This window comes from Cupressus sempervirens, chromosome 1 (genome assembly GCF_028749045.1).
Source record: "Cupressus sempervirens isolate cs-2001-9-10 chromosome 1, ASM2874904v1, whole genome shotgun sequence".
Classification (NCBI taxonomy): Eukaryota; Viridiplantae; Streptophyta; class Pinopsida; order Cupressales; family Cupressaceae; genus Cupressus; species Cupressus sempervirens.
The window spans coordinates 889,744,141-889,766,680 of record NC_143118.1 but is presented as its reverse complement, the minus strand read 5'-3'; the positions used below and the strand labels follow the sequence as shown (position 1 = coordinate 889,766,680).

The 22,540-nt window shown below is 39.8% G+C and overlaps 1 protein-coding gene, 1 long non-coding RNA gene and 1 pseudogene across 3 annotated transcripts in view; 1 reads left to right on the top strand and 2 right to left on the bottom strand.

Moving 5' to 3' along the window:
• The window catches only part of LOC149580709 (uncharacterized), a 220,731-nt gene that overhangs the window by 123,961 nt on the left and 74,230 nt on the right, over positions 1-22,540 (bottom strand). The window lies entirely within an intron of this gene.
• MLO1 (Seven transmembrane MLO family protein) overlaps positions 1-22,540 on the top strand; it is a 145,615-nt gene that overhangs the window by 61,248 nt on the left and 61,827 nt on the right. For both annotated transcript variants that reach the window (XM_089792995.1, XM_089793004.1), the window contains exons 4-10: positions 2,525-2,641; positions 2,841-2,901; positions 3,213-3,304; positions 3,938-4,012; positions 4,260-4,348; positions 4,533-4,582; positions 5,594-5,634. In XM_089792995.1, coding sequence (XP_089649121.1) covers positions 2,525-2,641; positions 2,841-2,901; positions 3,213-3,304; positions 3,938-4,012; positions 4,260-4,348; positions 4,533-4,582; positions 5,594-5,634 — 525 coding nt within the window. The remainder of the gene's footprint in view (positions 1-2,524; positions 2,642-2,840; positions 2,902-3,212; positions 3,305-3,937; positions 4,013-4,259; positions 4,349-4,532; positions 4,583-5,593; positions 5,635-22,540) is intronic.
• LOC149580711 (putative RING-type E3 ubiquitin transferase C3H69 pseudogene) lies at positions 21,519-22,332 on the bottom strand (annotated as a pseudogene).

The following is a 22,540-nucleotide window of genomic DNA, read 5'->3' as shown; positions in this document are numbered from 1 at the left end:
TGGAGGACCATCCCTAAAGGCTTCAATATATGAAAAATGAAAGACCAAAATTCAGGTTGAACCCCATGAATTTTAATCCAAAACGGTGAGGAGGACGAATGCATATGCTCGGGAATGCTCTTGGGTGACCAAGGAATGACCCTAAATAGAGTTTGCCCTACATTCCAAAGCCCTTTCTTTAGCACTTTCTCCTGCATCGCGTGATTCTTTAATAATATAACAAACATTTCTTTTTGAACCATCATGCTAAAACTAACCAAAATCCCTAATTTCTTTCCCCAAACATTGTTAAGCCAATCATCCAAAAATTTATGGGCAGGAAGAAATTTCAAATCCATAGAAACAAAGAAAATAGCAACATCTTTAAGTCTTTCTTGTTCAACTTTTATAGCCTTTACCATGTCATCACTCGGCTCAAGAGTGAGGGTGTCCATAGCAGGCATCGAGACCTTACCTTTCCTGTCTCCACCATGTTTCTCTCCACTTGTGGACTCCTCTCCTTTTGGTCTATCTCCATTGGGACTGGTCCTTCCTCCTCCTGGTTCCAACTCTCGCCTTTGAAAGCTTCCATTAAAAGCAACCGATTCTGGTAATATTGGTAACAACTTCTCTGCAACCACTACACTGTATAACAGTTTCTACATTGTATTAGTATTAATACTATTAATATTACTTCCACCATTATTATCATCCTTTGACCTCTCCTTGCCATCATTTGCATCTGGAATGGCCATCAATCACTCAAACCTAGAACTAATAGCTAGGCATGCACCAAAGGATTCAATATCAATGATAAATCAAGCAATCACATGGAAGATCAACCAGGCAGAAAGAAACCCTACAACACGATATGCAAAGGAACTACTAAAGCATGGCCAAGAAAACAAAGCCACTAAATGCAATGAAAACACAATACTCAAGACAAGGACACTCGGAAGCCCTCCACACAAAAGAAATCACATCAAAGAGCCACCGAAGCAGTTTGCAAATTGGGTACAATGACAACGCACCCCATGAGTAAGCAACAATTGAAGTTAAGCTTATATTGAAATTCTAACCAACCACACTAAGCAATTTGTAATAAAAAAACTAGAAATAGTATGGATTAGGCAAGTTTTACAAAGATTCATTCCTAATATCTTTCAAATTCTTCAACTAAGTTGAGAGATCAAAGAAACACAACACTTCCAAAATCTTCACCAAATCACCAAACTTAATGATTTATTATGTTGATATTATTGTAGCTATGGTCAAATTCCTTCTGACCGACATAAATAGCTTAAAGATTGTGATATTATAATTATTGTATTAACAATAATTATATTATATATTATAGGAAATTGAAAATATAATATTTATTTTGATAATAACTATATTATATAATTATATAATTATTATATTATATAACATTTTTTTTGCTAGATTATATAATAATATTAATATTATATTATATAATTATAATAATGCCATAATGAAAGGTGGTATCCGTTTGGTCATAGGGCACCACAACAGTACAACTGCCAAACCCCTAAACCTAACAAGTGAAAATAGGGGGTCCTCATTTGCAATGTGATGGTGTGAAAAGGTCACAACATGATCCTTGGTGATGGGCACTAGATTTTTGCAGGTAAGCCGTTGAATACACCTGGGTGGGTTGTTTAGGGTATGATGAGGGCAAACTAATATTTTCACATGAAATGCTTGCATTACTTATGCCATGCAAATGATGATTGGGGATCTTACTTACAGTTCACAAGGGACTGAAGTAAGAGCATGAGGTCTGAGAGGGGTCCTCTGAGGCACCACTGTGTTGCTTCCTTTACCATCTTCCTCATTGATAGCTACATGATTGGTGATCTTTGCCTGCAATCTGATCAATACTGACAATGTCAAGGAAAGGACTGTTATTTGACAATTCATTCAATGATTTTATTTTCCTCTTTTAAACTTTGGACGTTCTTCCTTCAAAAAGGCATCTGCATTTGAAAAAGGGTTTGGGCCTTTTTACAGCCATTTGTTGGGGAGTGGGGCTATGTCCAATTTGAGTGGCTCCAATATGATGTGATCGGAACACAGAGAATAAAGATTGCAATTTTTTTCTAAGGATATCAAGTTGTCACCCTTTCTCAATCACTTGCATAGGAATTTCATGTTATGTATATCAACTGCAAGGAAGACTAGAGTTACAAAACCTTTATTTCAATTCTCAATAACAAGAAACAGATGCTTTATCACACTTTCCACTTGTTTAAAATTAAAATGTTGATTTTTATCTAGGACAAATTCATGGCCTAGATTATTAAAACAAATTTTACCACAGGAACAAACATGTAGGTGCCATATATGATGCCTTAAGGTAATTTGAAAACTAATTTGAGAATTAAAATTTCTGGTCATAATAGATGTTTATAAAACTTGATCTACCTAGAAAGAGTGTTAATCTGAACTATAAGTTTATGAATTGGACCTCGGAATAATTACAAAAAACATAAATCTAAATGCCTATTTCCAAATTTCCTTGCAGGGAAAGAAGCCTTTTCTGTCCCAAGAGGGACTGCATCAGTTGCATATCTTCATATTTGTCCTGGCTATAGTTCATGTGGTGTATTGTGTTTTGACCATGCTAATAGGAAGTGCAAAGGTCAGTTGTTTTAAATTCTAAATGCTGCCTTGACTATTGTAAATAAGCAAGCAAGATAGAACATTATGAATTTTAGAAAGAGATTGGATAGAGTCGTGATAGATATAAGGAATTACTATAGTGTACTGTCAGTATCTTGTTATCTTTTCATGCATTTATTAACCTTGCTTTGATTTTCATAAACATCGTTTTGTCTAAGATACGTACATGGAAGACTTGGGAGAATGACATTCAAGATAAAAAATATGATCCACAAGATGGTAAGTCACAATTTTGCTGCCTTCCTATAAATATTCTTTACTATCAGATCCAAGAGCTTCTTTAATTTCAAGAATTCATTCTTCAGTGGCAAATAAAATAGAAAAATGACTGCATAGATGAGGTAGATGATATCATATTAATTCATTATCCAACTTTGTAATGATCAACTTTGTTTTGATTAATGCTGGATTTTTCGTTCAGTATCACCTTTGCTTTTATGGATAGAATAATTTTCAAAGGGTGCAGCTATTGATAGAGGCTTATTCCAAGATAAGACAGTGAATTTTTTAACTATTGTATGTAATTGCAGCAATTAATCAGAGGAGATTCACCCATGTAGCAGAAGATGATTTTGTCAAGAGTCATGCCAAGTGGAAAAAATCTACTATATTGAGTTGGATGGTATGCATATTCTGGTTCATTCCGTGTAATTTCTCTAGAGTCAGACATTATATTCTGGATTACCTTTTCTCTTTCTCAAGCTATTTTCTAGGTACACTGCCTGCTATAATGAAGCACCTGAATGTAGATAACCAATTACTAAGAATTTGTTGGTATATTTGAATCTATCAATATAAAAAATCTATTTGTTGAATATATTGTGCTATATGCAGTTGACACAAAATCTTTCTTTCCTGAATGAAATGTATAATATTTTACTAAACTGAACTGCTTTGTAGATTTGCTAGATGTTCAGCAAATTTTTTGAGGAATCCGTATCTTTCTTTAACAGTCCTATCCCTAATCTTCCAGACAATGTGTCAATGTACTTTTCTTGCAAACATTATTCAATTTCTAGATATTATAAAACAGACAAGTTTACAGACCAAACAATACATCTCTGGTTACATTGCTCCTTAAGTGTTTTAGTTTTACTCCATTTTCTGAAGGGGTGATTGCTATCTTTATTATGTATATAACTTGTCTGTTATTAAAAAAACAAAAAAAAAAACGGAATTATTTTAATGCTATTTCATACATAATCAAGATGATATGAATAAACTGACAGCAACATTTTTTTTACGTTTTTGTTAGGCATCTTTTTTTAAGCAATTCTATGGTTCAGTGACAAAGGCAGATTACAGCACACTGCGATTGAGCTTCATTGAGGTAAAGTTCAAAGAGGTCTGAAATTAATTTTGTTTGGATCTGCCATTGTCCCTGATCCATCCTTACATAGCTGCGTGCATACACTATTCGTGCAGCTATTCAAATTTTGAAAGCTGTCTTCTTATAGTTATTTTCTCTAGTATTTTTTATATTACCTTTTTTATAGTCTAGTTGAAAAGATAAAAAAGCATTATCACCATATGGGTGTTTTCAGTAACACGTTTATTCAATCTCTCATTCTGTGTAGACTCACTGTAAATCAAATCCAAAATTTGATTTTCACAAATACATGATGCGAACTCTTGAAGCAGATTTCAAGAAAGTTGTTGGTATAAGGTTTGTAATACCCATTCAGTTAAATATGAAATGATGTTTGTATTTCTTGTTGTATAGGCAAGTTCTAGCAGCGCTTTATCCAAAATTTATGTCATCATGTTATCTGGTCAGAAACTTGGTAGGTTTTGTAAACAAGAATTGTTTTTGCTGTTCTCTAACTTTCTAATGACATCAATGCCTGCAGTGGGTACCTGTGGTTTTTCGTGGTGATCTTTTTGGTTCTCAATGTTCATGGTAGGTTCTCAAATATACAAATTAAATGCAGTTGTCTATGGATTCTCTAATATACCATGCTATTTTTTTTCTATAAAGCTAGGGGAAACACTTGGTATGGACGTAAGAGGTAAAGATAAGATAATTGTTTATCTGCCCTTTATATCTTGTTACATTAATTAAGTATTACATCTCTTTGGACCGATGCCACCCCTATTGATGGTTGATTAACATATTCTGAAATTAGTTACCCTACAATCCCATTTACTTGATTATAAAATAGAAGCATGACATTGTAGATTCTATTTTATTTCATGATCAACATATTGTAATATTGGGATATATGGGACTTGAAAGGGATTTTGCTTCTGAAATCTTTTGTCCGCCAAAAGCCAACCCCAGAATATGCTAGATTTAAAACTTCTTGTATTTGAATCTGGTTGCATGTTATTTTAGATTATGATTCTTTTCATCCTCAACATCTTGTAATCTTAGGATATATAGCGTTTGAAGGGGTTTCGGTTGTGTCTTGAAATCTTCTATTCCCAAAAAGACAACCTCCCAATCTGCTATATTTGAAGCTTCTATTGAGACTGCTATTTTACTGTGAATCAGTGGAATAGAGTCTAGCATAAATAATGACTGCTTTTGCACTGTGAATCAGTGGAATAGAGTCTAGCATAAATAATGACTTTACAATGGTAATTTGAGAATGTTATTTATATTAAGGTAGGAATCAATGCATGCATGACAATTGCTTCATGTTGACTAGTCTTTAATCTCTCTTGACATGATTACATTGTTTTTAGTTTGCGATGATGAGAGTCTAGACAATTTTGATTGAATCTTTATTCTTGTATAATAAAGGAATTCAATTGTTTAAAATGCTTTATCATGTTTTGACATGAATTACGGTCAAGTTGTAGATCAGTTTTTAAGAAAGTGCCTTGTAGATTGCATACAGTTTGGTATGAACATGTAAAATATTGGCCTTTTAAGTCTGAACTGATCAGATTTTTTTGTTGACTGCAGGTTGGCACTCATATTTTTGGATAGCTTTCATTCCTTTGATTGTAAGCTCAACTAAACCCTGGAATGAATTTTGAAAAATTGTCTAAACAAATATATAATTCCTCACAAATAAATTGAAAATGTCTTTTGATCCTGAACATGGAAAGGAAAGAGAGTAAATGCACATTCTATCCATGACAAAAAGTTTTTTATTCAATTCTAGGTTGTGAACGTGGAGTTGCATACATTGGCACACACAAAGTAAACACTATTTAGCTTGACATGATGTGCAACATTGATAAATCTGTTATTGTATGAATCTGAACATTGCCTGAAACATTGTTTTTGCTACTGATTCCCTTTCTCAACCTCATAATTTCCTTCACTAAGAGGCAAAGAAGAACTTTTCTAATACATGATACTAGTGCAAAGGATTGATTCTTCCACGTTCACTGATACCATAATGTAAGTTGCAGGGTGTTCCCTGCCTCGGTTTCAGTCTTATACTGAACCTGTTTGGATACTGGTTCTGGAATGGTATTGGTATGGCCACACCTTGTCTGCTCTTGGGTACACCTGTGGCCACAGCCATGAAGGTTGACTCAAAATTAATGCTTTTTTGTTCTTCAAAATGATATTACACATGATGCACTATGGGAAGTACGAAATGGATATAAATTTACATCTTTAAGGATTGAATGAACAGGGAATTGTAGACAATAGCAATTTTAATTTCAGTGACTCATAGGATGCGTTCCTCCCCCCTTGACCCCCATGTTTCCGAGATGGGGGAGGTCTAGGATGTGGGGATGGGGACAGGGCATCCCCCCGCCACTGCCACCTAGGCACCAGAGATGGAGGCGGTGGTCAGGTGTCTCTTGAGCATCTTTGGATTCACCCAGTTTGGATTTATTAGTTGATCATTTTGTATAATGTGACTTTTTTCTTTCTAGTGAGCAAGTATTTCAAGACATCATCACCTTTTGGTTCACACCCTATCAAGTTGTATTATAACTCCAATTGATTGATGTTGGATGTTAGTGGATATTTATGGGGTTCCTTTATTATCTTCATGAACTGCAAAATATGCAGGGACCCTCATAGAGGGCTTGTGGTTTCTAGGTTAGAATGGTTTATTCCTCAAGGAACGTTCACTAGTCTTTTGATCTTCAGAAAGAATGCATTAATAAGAGTTCCATTTGGGTTTGTCTTCTTGTATCATTGGTGGCCTGATTACTAGGATGAGGATGTCTTGATGGGTATTCCCAACTCATTTGGACAGCTTATTGCAATGGATGTTGTTATCGGCAAAAGTATAACAAAGCTGATGGGATTAGTTAGTACCCGAAAAGTTGTGCGACAATTGAGTCGCCCCTTCGGAATATATATGTATATCATCCTATTGAACTATGAATCATCATTATCATTCTAATCGTTACTATATGTTTTGCTTATATGAATACAATACTATCTGATGTTGTCATATTCTAGTCTCTGAATGCAATGTATATTTGTTGTAAAAACCCTCAATAGACTATATCCTTAACAAACATCAATTTGCTTTTGCTAGTCAATAGCTTGATATTTTGTCAAACATTTGGCAGGCAAATTATTATCACTCAATAAATAATTCTTTAAACTCACAGCCAGTTGCTCACAATTTTAATTGATTAAGTCTTTTTCAATTTGGACAAGTGAACACCACTAAACAATTTAGAAGTAATTCTATAGTTGATGGCAATGCTACTAATATCCAATATAAAAATTGACTTCTGGAAATTTACAAGAATACAATAATGAACCTGGAAATTGACTTTTAAGAGATGAAATATGGATTGCAGCTCTCAAGAAATAATCCAATTACTTGCAGGTTTAGAAATACATGCTTTTCGCTTATAATCACAGGTGCTCTAAAACCTGATTGCTGCCCCCCAATAATTGATTGCAGCCTTCCACAAAGTCTGAAATCGCTGCCAAATACAGGGATGACAACCACAGTACATTCCTCTTTAACCACGCCAAATAGTAGACAATAATGGCATTCCAAATCAGAAATTCTCTAGCCACAATAAAATTCCCAGGTACAGTACATAACAGTCAGGAAATACTATAATTTAATTAAGACAATTTTCAAAAATAATTCACAATACCTTAGTTGTGAATTACTAGGCACTTCTTAATTCCAAAGCCTTATACTTCAGCAAGGGCAAAGAAATCGACAAACTCAGAAACTCTTCGCCGGCAACAAAAGAAAATAATCAATCGGATGGTTTACTCATAAAATGGGCTCATATTTATAATCTCGAAATGGCACAAAGTTTCCCAAATGAACTTCACTTAAGAAGCTTCCCACACAACATTAAAACATAATAAAGTGCCATTCTAAACTAATTTATTAATTGCTTTTGGCTCCGAAAATGACCTTTCCACCATTACTTCAAATTTGACACGTAAGGCCACTGTTTCTTGTTCCCATGCTATAAAACTTTTCGTCCCAGTTCCAACGAGCTATGATACTGAGGTGACCAACTAACAACACCAACAAAAATAACAACCTCAGCATATTTAGATGAATAATAATAATAATTCACTTGTTTTGCGAAAATAACTGAAGAAGCATCAGAATCAAAATCTGACAACACCAAAGTGATCTTGATGATGAAAGACAATGAATGAACTAATGGGATGATTTACTATAAATAAACGCTCCCACCAAGATTTTTGGAGCCCAAACCGGAAGCCAGAAATAAAAACTGAGGGCATCCTCCAACTCCTTTGACTCAACTGAGCTCATTGGAACCAACATATTGACTTACTATAAATCCCTCAAATAGTAAGTCCCTCAAATAGAGCCAAAACACACCATAGGCTGTTGGAAAGCCTATAACCACACAATTGAGACCCTCAAATCCTACTGTCAGCTCACGAGGGTCGCGATGGTGAACTGACTTGGCCAAATGCAGGAACTTGCTAAAAATAGGGACATTACATTCATTTACCTTGTGCTGTAAACATTTGCGGTTGTTGCATGTAGAACCTGATATCAAAGATGTGTTTTGAAGATTGATGCCGAACTTAATAAGGATCGAAATAAAAGAAAAGATAATGATGATGTACACACCACACTTGATGCATTAATTTGCACACAACAAGTAGAATGAAGGTATAGACTTCAATAGCTCGTCGACAGGTACGTAGGTGGTGTCATTGAAGGTGACCATGGTGCCACGGGAGCACTGACTAACAGAGTGCATGCATCTAACCGTCCACGATAGGACTTGATAGAAGAAGTGAGGGAAGAATTTCAAAGACTAAGGTTGATCAAAGAATCAAGGGAGGAATTTCCAAAGTTGTATACGTGAAGGTTGAAGAGTCCGAATGGAAGAGAAACAACCAGCACAGCTCAAGGTGCCGAAGGAGCATGAGCATGGGGTGAACTCTTCATTCTCGATACACTAGACGAATAAATACAATTTGATAATCAAACAACTTTACTTTTAGAAGAACCCATCACACCAGCACAATCCAACAGGGTTGTAGTAACATGGTTGTGCAGAACAATGTAGGTACGCAGAACAACACGGGTACGCAGAACAACGTAGGTGTGCAACAAGAAGAGGCATAACAAACTCAGTCAAGTGAAACAAGGAAGAAGCTAACGATGGCAGGGCCAAAGGAGAAATCGCCTAAATTTACTAGCGACGGGACGGTTGACCCAGTTCGACATTATAAAATGTGTGAAACGATATGGACTGTGAATGGTGTAACGGACAACGATGACTGGATCCGTCAGTTTCTAGCGACCCTAAGAGGCGTAGCAGTCAATTGGTTTCCAGACATTGATCAAAAAAAGGTGGCCACATGGGTAGAACTAAAGAAAGAATTTACAACAGAATTCCAACTACTAAGGGATGACAATGAGATCATAGCAGAAATCTACAGTACAAAGCAAGGGAAGAATGAGACAGTTTGTGGATACGCAAAGAGACTGAAGGAGCTGGTGGGGAAGATGGAAAGCACACCAGTTGACGGTTTGAAAAAATAGTGGTTTGTCGAAGGGCTATGGTCAACACTTCGGAAGATGAAAATAGTACCTCCAACATCGTACATTGATGCATATAATTGGGCAATGGACTTAGAAAGCGAACGCAAAAAAGGGCCAAAGAAGAATAGATCTTCTGATTCGGAAGACATCCTTCAAAAGCAGTAATGAAGAATCGAATAAAAATATTCGGGCATTACAAAAAGATGTACTGTATATGATGAAAGGATTCAAAACTAGGAAGAACCCTGGCCAAAACATAGAAGGGGAACTATGCTGTAGGAACTACAAAGTGGAAGGCCATACAAAGGGCTCTTGTCCCAAGAACCAGTTTTGTGATATTTGCCAAATTGCCGGACATTCCACAAAAGAATGTCTATTCAATATGAAAACAAAAGGTCACTAGCAAGTGCTAGTGACGCAAGAAGTGTCCACCTCGGGAGTTGTGGAACCAAATACAAACGACGACACGACAACTTCAGGAGCATATCTAAACAACCGATGTAGAAGAGGCAACAACAATAATAAGGGCTGTAGTTGGATACGATATGACCCCATCGGACAACCAATGATGCAATGTTGCGCATGCAACCTTTGGGGCCACTTTGCTAGAGATTGCACCATGAATGGAACACCGCAATTGTTGTGCAGATGGTGTGGTCCTAGAGGCCACAATGACTTGAAATGCCGCAAGCCCAGGGTGAACCTATTGAGTGTAGAAAGAAGTGAGGAAGAAGTATTAACAGTTACCCGTGCACAAGCAAAAAAGGCCACATACCCAGATCCTGAAGAGGAGAAGAGAAGAATGTGCCAAGCAAAAGTAGAAATTGAGAAGGAGATGGTGGCCGAAAGAATGCGAATGAATGACACTGTGGGTACCTCAAGAAGGATCTAGGTGGAACAAAACATTATACAATAGCTAATGCAAGCTGAGGTTCCTATGAAATTAAACGACCTTCTTCTTGCAATGCCACAACTAAGAACAACAATCCTAAACATGACACCATCCTGAAAGACGACGGAAAGGCTAGGGAAGAACACCCACGGTGGAAGTGAAGGCCCAGTGACAGATCCAATGTTATTCGCATTGAACACAAGAAGACACCCTGTTGTGGTAGAAATGAGTATCCTCAGAACCATCCTCACTGACACCATTGTGGACGGAGGGTCTGGCGTAAATGTATTACCTGAGGAAACATGGAAGAAGTTAGTGGGTGTCTCCAATTGTAACCTCACTAAAAAAGGATACTAGTCAAATAAGAATATGTGTGGATTTCCGCTATTTAAATGCTGACAATTAAGGATCCATTCCTAATACCATTCACCAATAGCGTTTTGGAGGAAGTTGTCGGGCATGAAATATACTCGTTCATAGATGAATTCTCTAGCTACAATCAAATATCCAAGGCCGTGGAGGACAAGCTGAAAACAACCTTTATGGTGTAAGACAGAGTTTACGCCTACAATCGGATGCTATTTGTGTCAGCCGACTGGATGGTTCTGGCGGTGTTTCTGTAGCCGACGGATTGAATGTCGGCAGTGTTTGTATTTTGTAGCCGATGGGTAAATAGTTTGTAGCGGATGTAATGTTGTGGCCGACAGAACCCTTCGGGAAGGTTCGGCGGTAGTATTTATATCCTGTCTGGGATCATTGTAAATCATCAATCATCTACTATTGTGAATATTATGAAGCCTAATGTATGTCTGGCATATGCGAATATAATTTTGCTATTCGTGTTCGTGTTCATTGTCTGTATGTGTTGATTTCTTTACCAGTACGGTAAACATTTGGCACCGTTGCCTTATGAATCTGGAAGGTGGGAGGAATGAAGATTAATGCCAAATCAGCTTAACAAGGATCGAAATAAGGCGAAGGGAAAAGGTGAAATCCGTACTGCACAAGAACATTTAATTCTGGCACAGCAGGCAGACCGCCGAAGAAGATTCCATAAGCTTGCCGACGGAAACAGGAGTGCGGAGGAATTGTTGGAGACTCGGCAGCGGGTGGAATTGGTGGAAGAAGCATGGGAGGAGTTCTTGAATTTGTGTTCGCTGAGGGAAGAAAATTCAGACGGAAGAGCATCAACTCGCATGGCTCGCAGTGCCGAGGGAGCACAAGCGTGGAGTGACCTCTTCGTCCGGGATAGACTTCCGTGGGAAACAGCTTCAGAAGATCCTTCTTCTTCACCAAGGTTCGCACTTGTCGACACCTCCGGTGTGGGAGAGCAATCCACCGGTGTGGGAGTGCAGTCCGCCGGTGTGGGAGTGCAGACCTCCGGTGTGGGAGTGCAGTCTGCCGGTGTGGGAGAGCAGTCCGCCGGTGTGGGAGTGTAGACTGTTGGTGTCGGAGTGCAGACCGCCGGTGTGGGATACCAGTCCGCTAGTGTGGGAGTACAGATTGTCGGTGTGGGAGTGCAGACCGCCGGTGTGGGAGTGAAGAGCGCCAGTGTTGCAGGACCGAGCAACGCTTGTTTACAGAAACCAATTGTGATGGCGGGACCAAAAGAGAAATTGCCGAAGTTCAATGGCGATGGTACGGCCGATCCCATTCGACATTGCAAAACATGTGAAACGATCTGGAAGGCAAATGGGATAACTGATGAAGACGATTGGATGAGGCAATTTCCGGCAACCCTACAGGGTGTGGCGATTGACTGGTTTTCGGATACGGATCCACAAAAGCTGAATACCTGGGATAACATTAAAAAGGAGTTCCTGGCGGAATTTAAACTTTTACGGGATGATAATGAAATCGTAGCAGAGATTTTCAATACCAAACAGGGGAAGCACGAAACTGTCCGCATCTACGCCAGGAGATTAAAAGACTTAATAAACAAAATGGAAAGCAAGCCGGCGGACGGATTGCAGAAAAGATGGTTTGTGGACGGCCTACGATCGGAATTGTGGAGGAAAATGAAAATTGTGCCACCATCATCATATGTGGATGTGCATAACAGAGCACTGGACCTGGAAAGTGAGCAAAAGACAAAGAAGAAGAAAATTAGCTCCTCTGATTCTAATGACGACGAGCCTGACGGAGATGATTGCAGCGACGACGAAGGTAGCAGCAAGAAGGTTCGGGCCCTACAAAAGGATATGGTTCGCATGATGAAGGAGTTTAAAAACATGCAGAAGGAGCCAAAAGGCAGTGAATTGTGGTGCACGAAATGTAAGACCGACGGTCATACTAAAGGATCGTGTCCAAAGAACCAATTTTGTGACATCTGTCAGATCATGGGCCATTCGACAAAAGAGTGCCCCTTTAACATGAAGACAAGAGGATCTCCGTAGGTGTTTCTCACACAGGAGGCTTCCCCGTCGGGCAGTAGCGAAAATACGAATAGTGCAGGTGCCACATCCGGAGGGTACAGGAATAATAACAGAGGGCAAAATAACAACAATGCGAAAAATAACAATAATAATGGGAGCCGAAGTCGAACCCAGTATGATGCAAACGGACGGCCGATTGTTCAATGCCGAGCATGTAATTTGTGGGGTCATTTTGCGCGGGATTGTACAACAGCAAACACATCGAAATTATTATGTAGATGGTGCGGGCCCGGCGATCACGAAGATTCCAAGTGTCCAAAGTTTGGAGTAAACTTGATCACTGTTGGCACGGATGTAGAGGAGGTTTTGGCAATTACACAGAGGCAAGCGGAGGAAAAGAGGAAATTGGGGGAAGCGCAAGCGGAAATTGCAAAGGCATCATCGGCGGGGACATCTCAGTTGAAGGACATCACCGACACCTTGGCAAGGAACTTCGCAGAACACAACATTGTACGAAAGATCTTACAAACGAAGATATCGGTCAAGATAAGTGACCTCACACTGCCCCAGTTATGGATGGCCATTCTGAATCATACACCGTTTTCGAAAGCACCAGAGGACACAGGAAGGGATAGTACGAAAGTGATGACAACAGACCCGATGCTGCTGGCACTCACATCCGGACGGCACCCAGCGGTCGTCGAGATGGGGATTTTGGGAAATGTTTTGACAGACACAATTGTCGACGGAGGGTCTGACGTGAATGTGTTGCCGGAGGATACTTGGAAGAAGTTGGGAAAGTCGACATTGTGGCCACCTGCATTTCAGTTGCGCATGGCAGACCAACATGGAATCAAATCGTTGGGAATCTTGAAAGCGCAACCGGTAACAATTGGTACGCAACCATTTTTATTGGATTTTGTGGTCATTCCATTAAAAAGAAAAGGATATGATGCTATTCTGAGACGGGATTGGTTGGTGCAAGCAAAAGTAAAACATGATTGGAAACGAAATACCCTATCAATGGAGCGTGGAGGCAAAAGATTCACAATTGACCTGCATACACAAATGGTTGGTGAGGAGGCAGCATCGTCAGATTCAGAAAGTGACGGCGAAAGTGACGACGAAGCAAAGAGTAGAATGGAACCAAATGAAGGAGTATTGAGACTTGACGGAGGATCGAATGATGACGACCTGGACTCGGTGAATGGCCTGTTCCACTGGCAGATAGAAGACTACGAACTGTTTCCTAGTTGCAATATGTTAACGGTCGACGAATGTGAAAAAACACAGGAAAATGAATGTCCGGAGGAATGCAGGGAAGCAGAAGAAGGAAAAGCTGCCATGGCTGAAGCTGAGGGGAAGAACATACAGTTTGAACACAGAAAAACGAAAGATCCCACTGTCTAATACATGGTGAATGGACCGCGCGGAAAGAAAAGGTTACACCGCAGCATAAAATTAGTGGAAGGGCATCGACAGCAAGGAAATAATCCAGTTGCGTGATGACCGCAGGCACAGTGGGCAACGGAGGTGGCACAGAACAGACGTAAGGCGTACGACGGTTGGAATGAAATCAAAGTGGAAAAATTTAAGGCCAGATGGGTTGGACCATATCAGATTCGGAAGGTCGGTGACAATGGAGCGATCAGATTGTCAACTTTGGATGTGCAGAAGGTACCTCCGGCAGTCAACGGATCCAAATTCAAAATATATGGTGCCAAGAAGACTGTCGTCGCAGAAGGGGACTCCCTCGTCGTTGCTAAATGGCGACGGTCAGAGGCAAAGTTGAGGTGCTTTGTATTTTAAAAAAAAAAAACAAAAATATAACCAAAAAAAAAAGAAAAAAGAAGTTAGTAATATAATAGTCCCGCGAGTAGATGCAGGTGTTTGCGGACATGTCCCGCGGTAGAGGTCCGCGGACTGTCCCGCAGGTGGCTCCTGCGGACTGTCCCGTGGCAGAGGCCCGCGAACATGTCCCACGAGTGGCTCCCGCGAACATGTCCCGCGGGTAGCTGTCCGCGGACTGTCCCGTGGCAGATGTCTGCGGACTGTCCCGCGGGAGGTCTTCCGCAACGTGATCTATCTGTCTGTTTTCATTGCCGGAAGAATTGTTGAGCTTCTCATTGTCGGAGGAGTGGTTTCAGTGAAAGATTGTTGGAATTTTGTTTCTCATTTGCGGAGGAGAGATTGTTGAGTTTGCGTAGAAGATGGGTGTGCGGGGTTTTCTTAAAAAAAAAAAAGACGACAGAATCAAATTGTTTAGAATGAGTTACAAATGATGCCAAAGGAAAGGGGATGCATTCGTGGTTGCCAGAAAGAGTGCAGAATCGGCAGAAAATGACAGGAATGGTGTGTTCCGTGCATTTCTGTGTGAGTTGCGAAGTGCTAATTTGGTCTTGGAGGTGAGGGGCGCTGCCCCTCGACCCCGCCTGGGGCGTTGCCCCCTGGACCCCCAGTCGTTGCGGATATCAGTTGTGGGAGTCTGACCAGTTGAGAAGAGTTGAAGTTGCTGCAGGCATGGACTTTCTGTGTCTCAGAGGCAGTGGGAGCAGGTGTTGGCTGTGATGCTGTCTTGGTGGATGCGTAGAGAGCTCAGGAGGGAGCTGATCATCCAGTTGGAGGCAGTGCAGCGACACTTGGCTCAGGGTACCGAGGAGTTGAAAACAGAAAAAGCAGCACAGGTGGCTATCAAGGTCAGCTTCATTAAGGAGGCAGTATTGTGTTAGCAGAGGCTACAGATGTAACAGGATGAATGTGGAAGTGATGTGACAGAAACAGATTGTTCTTTTTGTAGTCACTCTGATAATGTATTTTTATTGTTAATTTGTCTCAGATATTTTCTAATTGTTGTCCGGAGACGACCTTTCTTTTTGGGGAGATGGTGTCAGCTGACTGGATGGTTTCGGCAGTGTTTCTGTAGCCGACGGATTGATTGTCGGCAGTGTTTGTATTTTGTAGCCGACGGGTAAATAGTTTGTAGCGGATGTAATGTTGTGGCCGACGGAACCCTTCGAGAAGGTTCGGCGGTAGTATTTATATCTCGTCTGGGATCATTGTAAATCATCAATCATCTACTATTGTGAATATTATGAAGCCTAATGTATGTCTGGCATATGCGAATATAATTTTGCTATTCGTGTTCGTGTTCATTGTCTGTATGTGTTGATTTCTTTACCAGTACGGTAAACAATTTGGTCTGTGCAACACCTCGACAACGTTTCAAAGGATCATCCTGCACATCTTTGACAAGATATTAGTAGGCAACTTCAAGGCATTCTCGGATGATTGGTCATTTTCAGCGTGAAGGACAAACACTTAACTGCACTCAAGGAGTGTATGGAGAGATGTAGACGTACACTGCTAGTACTAAATTCTAATAAGTGCATATTCATGGTACCCCAAGGAAAACTTTTGGGACACATCGTGTGCAAGATAGGCTTGAAAATGGACTCAGACAAGGTTTGAGTGATACTGGAAATGCCACCTTTGACGGACGTGACCGAAGTGAAATCATTCCTGGGACACATCGGGTACTACAGAAGGTTCATTAAAAATTTCACCAAAGTGTCTTACCCTCTCGACAGATTGACTTGCAAGGGGGAACCCTACAAGTGAGAAGTAGAACAAGATGAAGCCTTTCAGAAGTTGAATATCCAAATTGTGACAAGGAGTTCCACGTATATATTGTTGCATAAAATTTCGCAATCAGAGCAACACTCCCATAGACATGTGATCATGGATTAGACCACCTGGTTTACTTTGCAACTAGACTCTTGTTGAAAGCGGAAAAGAACTACAACATGATTGAGAGGGAAGCTCTCGCAATGGTGTATGCTGTACAGAAGTTCAGGCACTACTCACTGGCAACCCTGTTCGTGTTCTACGTAGACCATTAGGCTTTTCTATATTTGGTGAATAAACCAATCATTTAGGGATGGATAAGTAGATGGTTACTTCTCCTACATGAATTTACATTTAAGATTGTAGTACACCCTAGAAAAAAGCCACAGGAGCGCATATTAACTCTCAAGAATCAAGGTAGGGGAACCACCTAAGGGAGTCAATGATGACTTTTCGAACACACAATTATTTCAGATCGCTGTACTTTCATCTTGGTATACAACCATTAGAGAGTATCTTGCAATGGGTCAACTCCCTAGAGAAATGTAACTGAACGAGAGAAGGAAACTTGTACTAGGAAGTCAAATATTCTAGTTGATCAACGGGCTATTGTACAAGATGGGGCTTGACCAAATCTTGCAGTGATGTGTCCTCGAAGAGAAAATACCAATAGTATTAAAAGAAGCACATGAAGGGCTTGCAGGTGCACATATGGGGCCAGCCACAACTGTGCGGAAGATACTTCTTATAGGGCTATGGTGGCCTATTGTGTACGACGACGCCAGGGAGTGGGTCATTCGATGTGATACATGTCAAAGAGTTGGGAAGCCACTGAAGAGGGATTTTATGCCCTTGAATCCCTCGCAAGTGTAGGAACTTTTTGAATGGTGGGGATTGGACTTTGTTGGACCCTTGAAGGTAAGAAAAGCCCACAGATGTTGATACATCGTCGTAGCAACGAAGTACTTCACATTTGGGTAGAGGCATAGGCCTTACCAGATAACTCTGCACTGATGTAATATCCCTTTCTGGATATTTTACCAAAAGCCCGAGATATATACTTGCGGATTTAAATCCAAACAGTAAACCAAGATCCATTATAAATTCCAGAATTTAAATCGACTTGTAACCCCCAGATTTGCATACAAGGAAACTCAGAAAACTTTGTTTTATTTCACCAATATTCAGGAAGTAGATATATGAACCAGAATTTAACACAAATAACCACAAATGCGTTACTGTATTATACAACAACAATACAATAACGTACAATAATTCAAGTAATCCAAACTTATAAACAGAAATGACAATCAGATTGGAAATATAAATAAACCTGTAAGAAGGCTAGGTTTGCGTCCAACCTTCAAAGATTCTTCAAGGGTTTGCGTCCTCGAAGAGATAACTAGCAACTGTTTTTAGCTCCCAGATTAATATTTGTTTTAAGTATTCAATCTTCGTATCCTCTCATGTGGAGCTTGTTGTACCTTTATTACTTTACCCAATGTGATGCACGCTCATTAAAGCAATGTGGGATAAAGCACCTTTTTTGTCCTTTAGTCACTTAAGTGAACATAGTACCTTTTTAAATAAAGTGACAAGTTAAATGAACTTTAATAGTCACTTAGTCAGTAAACCATATAGTCATCAGGCATTAAAATAATTGACCAAATGAACTCTGATAAACATGTGCAATAGCTCGTTGGAAAATTCTCGGCGAGACGCTTCCAACCCAACACTGAGGTACCGAAAATACTGAGCTCTGATTACTTACTAAAAATAGTAAGCATTTGGACAACCTGCCAAAACTGTTCTGATGGGTCTAGAACTAGAAATGTCTAGGCCAAATCTCGAACTGAACCCTGTAAAGAACCTTTTTGTCCTTGAAACCTAGGCGAAGTGAGTTGGCCATATAGAATTATAATGTTCCAGAAAAAGGGGACATTACAAAGCCTTCCCTCTCAAAGATTGCTTGCCCTCAAGCAATCCACTCATACTTGTAGAAACCAAATGCCAAGATCCCATACTCGCCTTGAGAATGCAGTTTTACTCCTCAACCGATGTTCCCCAGCATGCATCTTCCCAAACTTAGAATGGTGAAATAGTACAAGCAGAATCAATGTCCCAAATAATTGAATGCCAGGATCTGAAGGCACACCATTAAGGGACACCAACTTCCATATGTTGTTGCTTTGTGTACCAATACCCTTAGTCAGGGTGAATGTCTCACTCCAAAAGTGACCTTGCAAGTCTCTACGGTCAAGTGAAGATAGGAGCTCGGCAATATACCAATATCCACCATAAGATGATAACACCCAAACTCTCCTCCTATCTCCTCGATTAAAGGCAATATATAAGGATGTTCCCCCTATCCCAAGTGAGAACTCGTGCATTGTCTGAGATACCACTGACCCACTTCTGTAATATTTGCACCACTGTACCATTGTACCACTTCGGCAATATCTGTGCTGATGACAATGGTAGATCCGGCCAATTTGACTCCATCACTATATCACCCTGGTGGAAACAGAGTAATTCTAATCTCTGGTACTCTGTTGTGTTAGAAGGCTGAAACACACAAATCATAGTCTTGTAACTGTGTAACAACATAGCATAATCCGCCAGATGTAAGATACTATTAACACCTGGATTCCCTACTACCCAATCACCACGATCCTGAGTAAACGAAAGAGTGGTTGGTGAATCACCAACACCATGAGTGCTAACACTGTCTTCAATACCCTGCTGAATAAAAAATGTAGACACCTGATGTGGAATGTAGGGTAATGTGTGATCTCCCCACTCACCTGCAAATAACTCGTGGACCCTGGAAGGCCAAATAGAATCAGCGAATATATTACCAACATACACAGGCAAATCACTGATAGGGGAAATATACCAACAAGAAAAATCATCAATCAACAATTAGGCCGTGGCCATCTCATAAGAGCCAGGTGATAAAACTCTAGGCAAGGTAAAGATTCCCTCAAAGAATGCTAAGGATAAATCTGAACTTCCTACTCCATAAGTACTCTCGCTTATGTCAAAGTCTTTATAAAAAGATGGTTCACCGTTAGCTGAAAACTCTGAATTATCTTCACTTGTTGTATTACTAACCATGTCCTCCTGTGAAAATGTACAGCTGCTGTCATAAAAATCAGAATTTTCAGTCTTATCAACTAGCTGATCCATAAATTTTTTCTCACCATAGATAGTCTCAAACGGGAAATACGTGATTGAATCACATTGCTTGCCTTCACATCTACCCAGTTTATGAATTCCTTCAATGATTTGCGTGATTTCTTGTGCCCTTGAACCACTGTTATCTTCTTCATAAGTGGCTGCCCCACTTGTTTGATTTTCAGCTTTGTGAATGGAATAATGTGTTAGGCTCAATTGAAGACATAGCTCATTTACCTCACTCTCCTTGCCCCTTCCAAATTTTATTGCTAGATCTCTATCCATTAATAGTTGCAAGTACTCATATTTTATCATTTTCAAAGTTTCAAAAGTAGTATGTAAAAGAGGACTTGCGATACCGCAAACATCCCATGCCTCTCGTCTATCACAATCTTCTGCGTGAGATCCTCAATCAAATTGGAAGAATCATCCAACCTCGTCAGCACTTGGACAATCTTGTCCTCTTTGACCAAAAGCATATCCAATAAGTCAAGGAGTGATAATGGTTTTGGACCATCTCCTTCAAACATAAGTGGGCTGCTCTCCATAGAATCATCTGATTTTTCAGCACTTTGGGAAACAACATTTTCAGATATATCCTCTAACTCAACATGTGCTAGATCATTTGTCCTACCAACATCACTGTCCATTTGCTCCTCAAAATTTGAAATAATTTCCAGCCTGGTGTCTCCATAAAATTTATCCAAGTTAATTTCTATGTCACCAAATAGGATGTTGGAGTTGCCAATGTTGGCGGTTTGGTCAACTTTACTGCATGGGCCATTAACCTGCTCATCAAAAGGACTAGTGTAAAAAGCTCCATAAGATACTTCTGTCTCCCAATTACTTGTTAGTATACTTGTGTCATTATTAGTGGCAATATCAAGTTGATTGATATCTTCCCTATGCAAATCTCTGTAAATGTCCTCTGCAAGGAGATCTCGAGCTAATTCATAGTATTTGTTTCTCATCATATCCGTCTTGTTTTGCAGTTCTAGCTGGAAGTCCACATAATTAATGAAGGGTAATTCTTTTCGAATCTGTGGAGGAAATTTGTGGTAATCATCATATATGCCCATTATTTCAGCCCTCGTATTAGATTGGAAATTTTGGGTTAAATGTTGTTTTAGCTTCAGAATATCTTTATTGGTTTTATCAAAGTCCTGTAACTTCCCCATGGCTAAATACTACGTGTCTGTAGCTATGGACTAAACACTGTAGTAACCCCTGTCCTACCTAGCCTTAGTAGTTTTTGAGTTTTCTGATATCTGAGTATTCTTATGGTTTGCATATCAAACTCAGGGAAAGTCTGATATGATCACTTACCCAACATATACGATAATGCTGATTAAACAATTGAATTCAGGAATTAATCACTATATTAAGAATTTAAACTTCCAAACTGGTCGTTTTCTTCAGGATGCCCACTGAAATGTTCTTTTATTATGATATTAAACTATACACAGTCTCAGATGATCAAATAAGAGTTTCTTGAACATAGGGGACTTTGATAACTTCTTACAAAACTAAACTAATGACTCAATACATATGCAGAAAATGAATTTTCAACTTATCAGTACTGTCTTGAGTTTAATCTCTCAAACATATAATAGAAGATACCAATATGTTATCTGCCTAAGAGCAACAAAATTCTGTTGTGTCTATCTGAAGGAAAAAAAATGATCATGAAAATATCTGCCCCCAGGTATATCAAGACTGTGGACCTATTTTTCAGAAGAGACGATCATCTCCCTTTTTGAATGAGTCGAAGACTTCATTGCTCTTTACAAAGTTCATGCTGTTCTGAGAATTGCTTGAGCTTGTAGTTTAAATTCAAATGCTTGGATGTAAGCAGTGCTTACCACAGGTAGCACATAGTTCTCCATGAAGATGAGGGCAGTTGTTGCCACAAGGGCATTTCCTAACAGCAACAAATGAACATATTGGCTGGTCATCACCATCTATAGATTTCGTTGCAATTTCAATTCCTGAAGTTGACAACTCATCCTGTAAACCAGGTGTCCCGACATGTCCAACAGGAGGAAAATAAGGCTTACTTATAGCCGAAAGATCTCCAGTATTCTAGGCAACTGGACTATTCTGAGTCAATGTCAAACCACTATTTATTATGGGTTGTTTCAGCTCTACTTCAGATCCTAAGCTAGAACTTGGAGACAAAGAAAGAATGCTTTGAGGACGTGAAACCTTAACATGATCATATCTGCATCGACTTCCATAAGAGCACACTCCTCACTGGTAGAAGGTGCACACATTGTTTGATTGATCCTTCCAATCGTGTGAGAATTCGCAGTGCTCACCTTTGAGGCATGCACCATACATAAAATACTTGCATAAAGTCCTTCCACAACAACGACAATGATGCTGTAAAGAGACCGTATTCTCCCATTCTTCCACGAATTGCTAGCCGGCTAACTCCAGCATCTCCAATCCCGTGTACATTGACGTGGCCCTTTAAATTGGTCGGGTGCCAAGTTTTGGACTGCTGTTGGCAGTGACGTCCGACAAGCCACTAAAACTCGTGCTTGTCTGCACTTCTTACACCTTGCCGAAAATGCCTACTTTGCTGTGTGCTAGACGTTGGATATACCAGATTGTATTCTGCTCGTGTGACCATAAGGATGGTCATTTTTTGAAACCGACCCACAGTCCAACTCCTGCGCTGAGGTAATGAGCTTTGCTGACCTCCCTGTCTGTCGTAACTCACTGCTTGTGACAGTTAATACCAGCTCCAACCCCCAACAAATTTGTCTCGACCTCGAAACTCATTCAACCCGACTGCAATAACACGTTAATCTTCTTTGGAGTATGGTCAATTGTGCACCAGTTATTCTTAA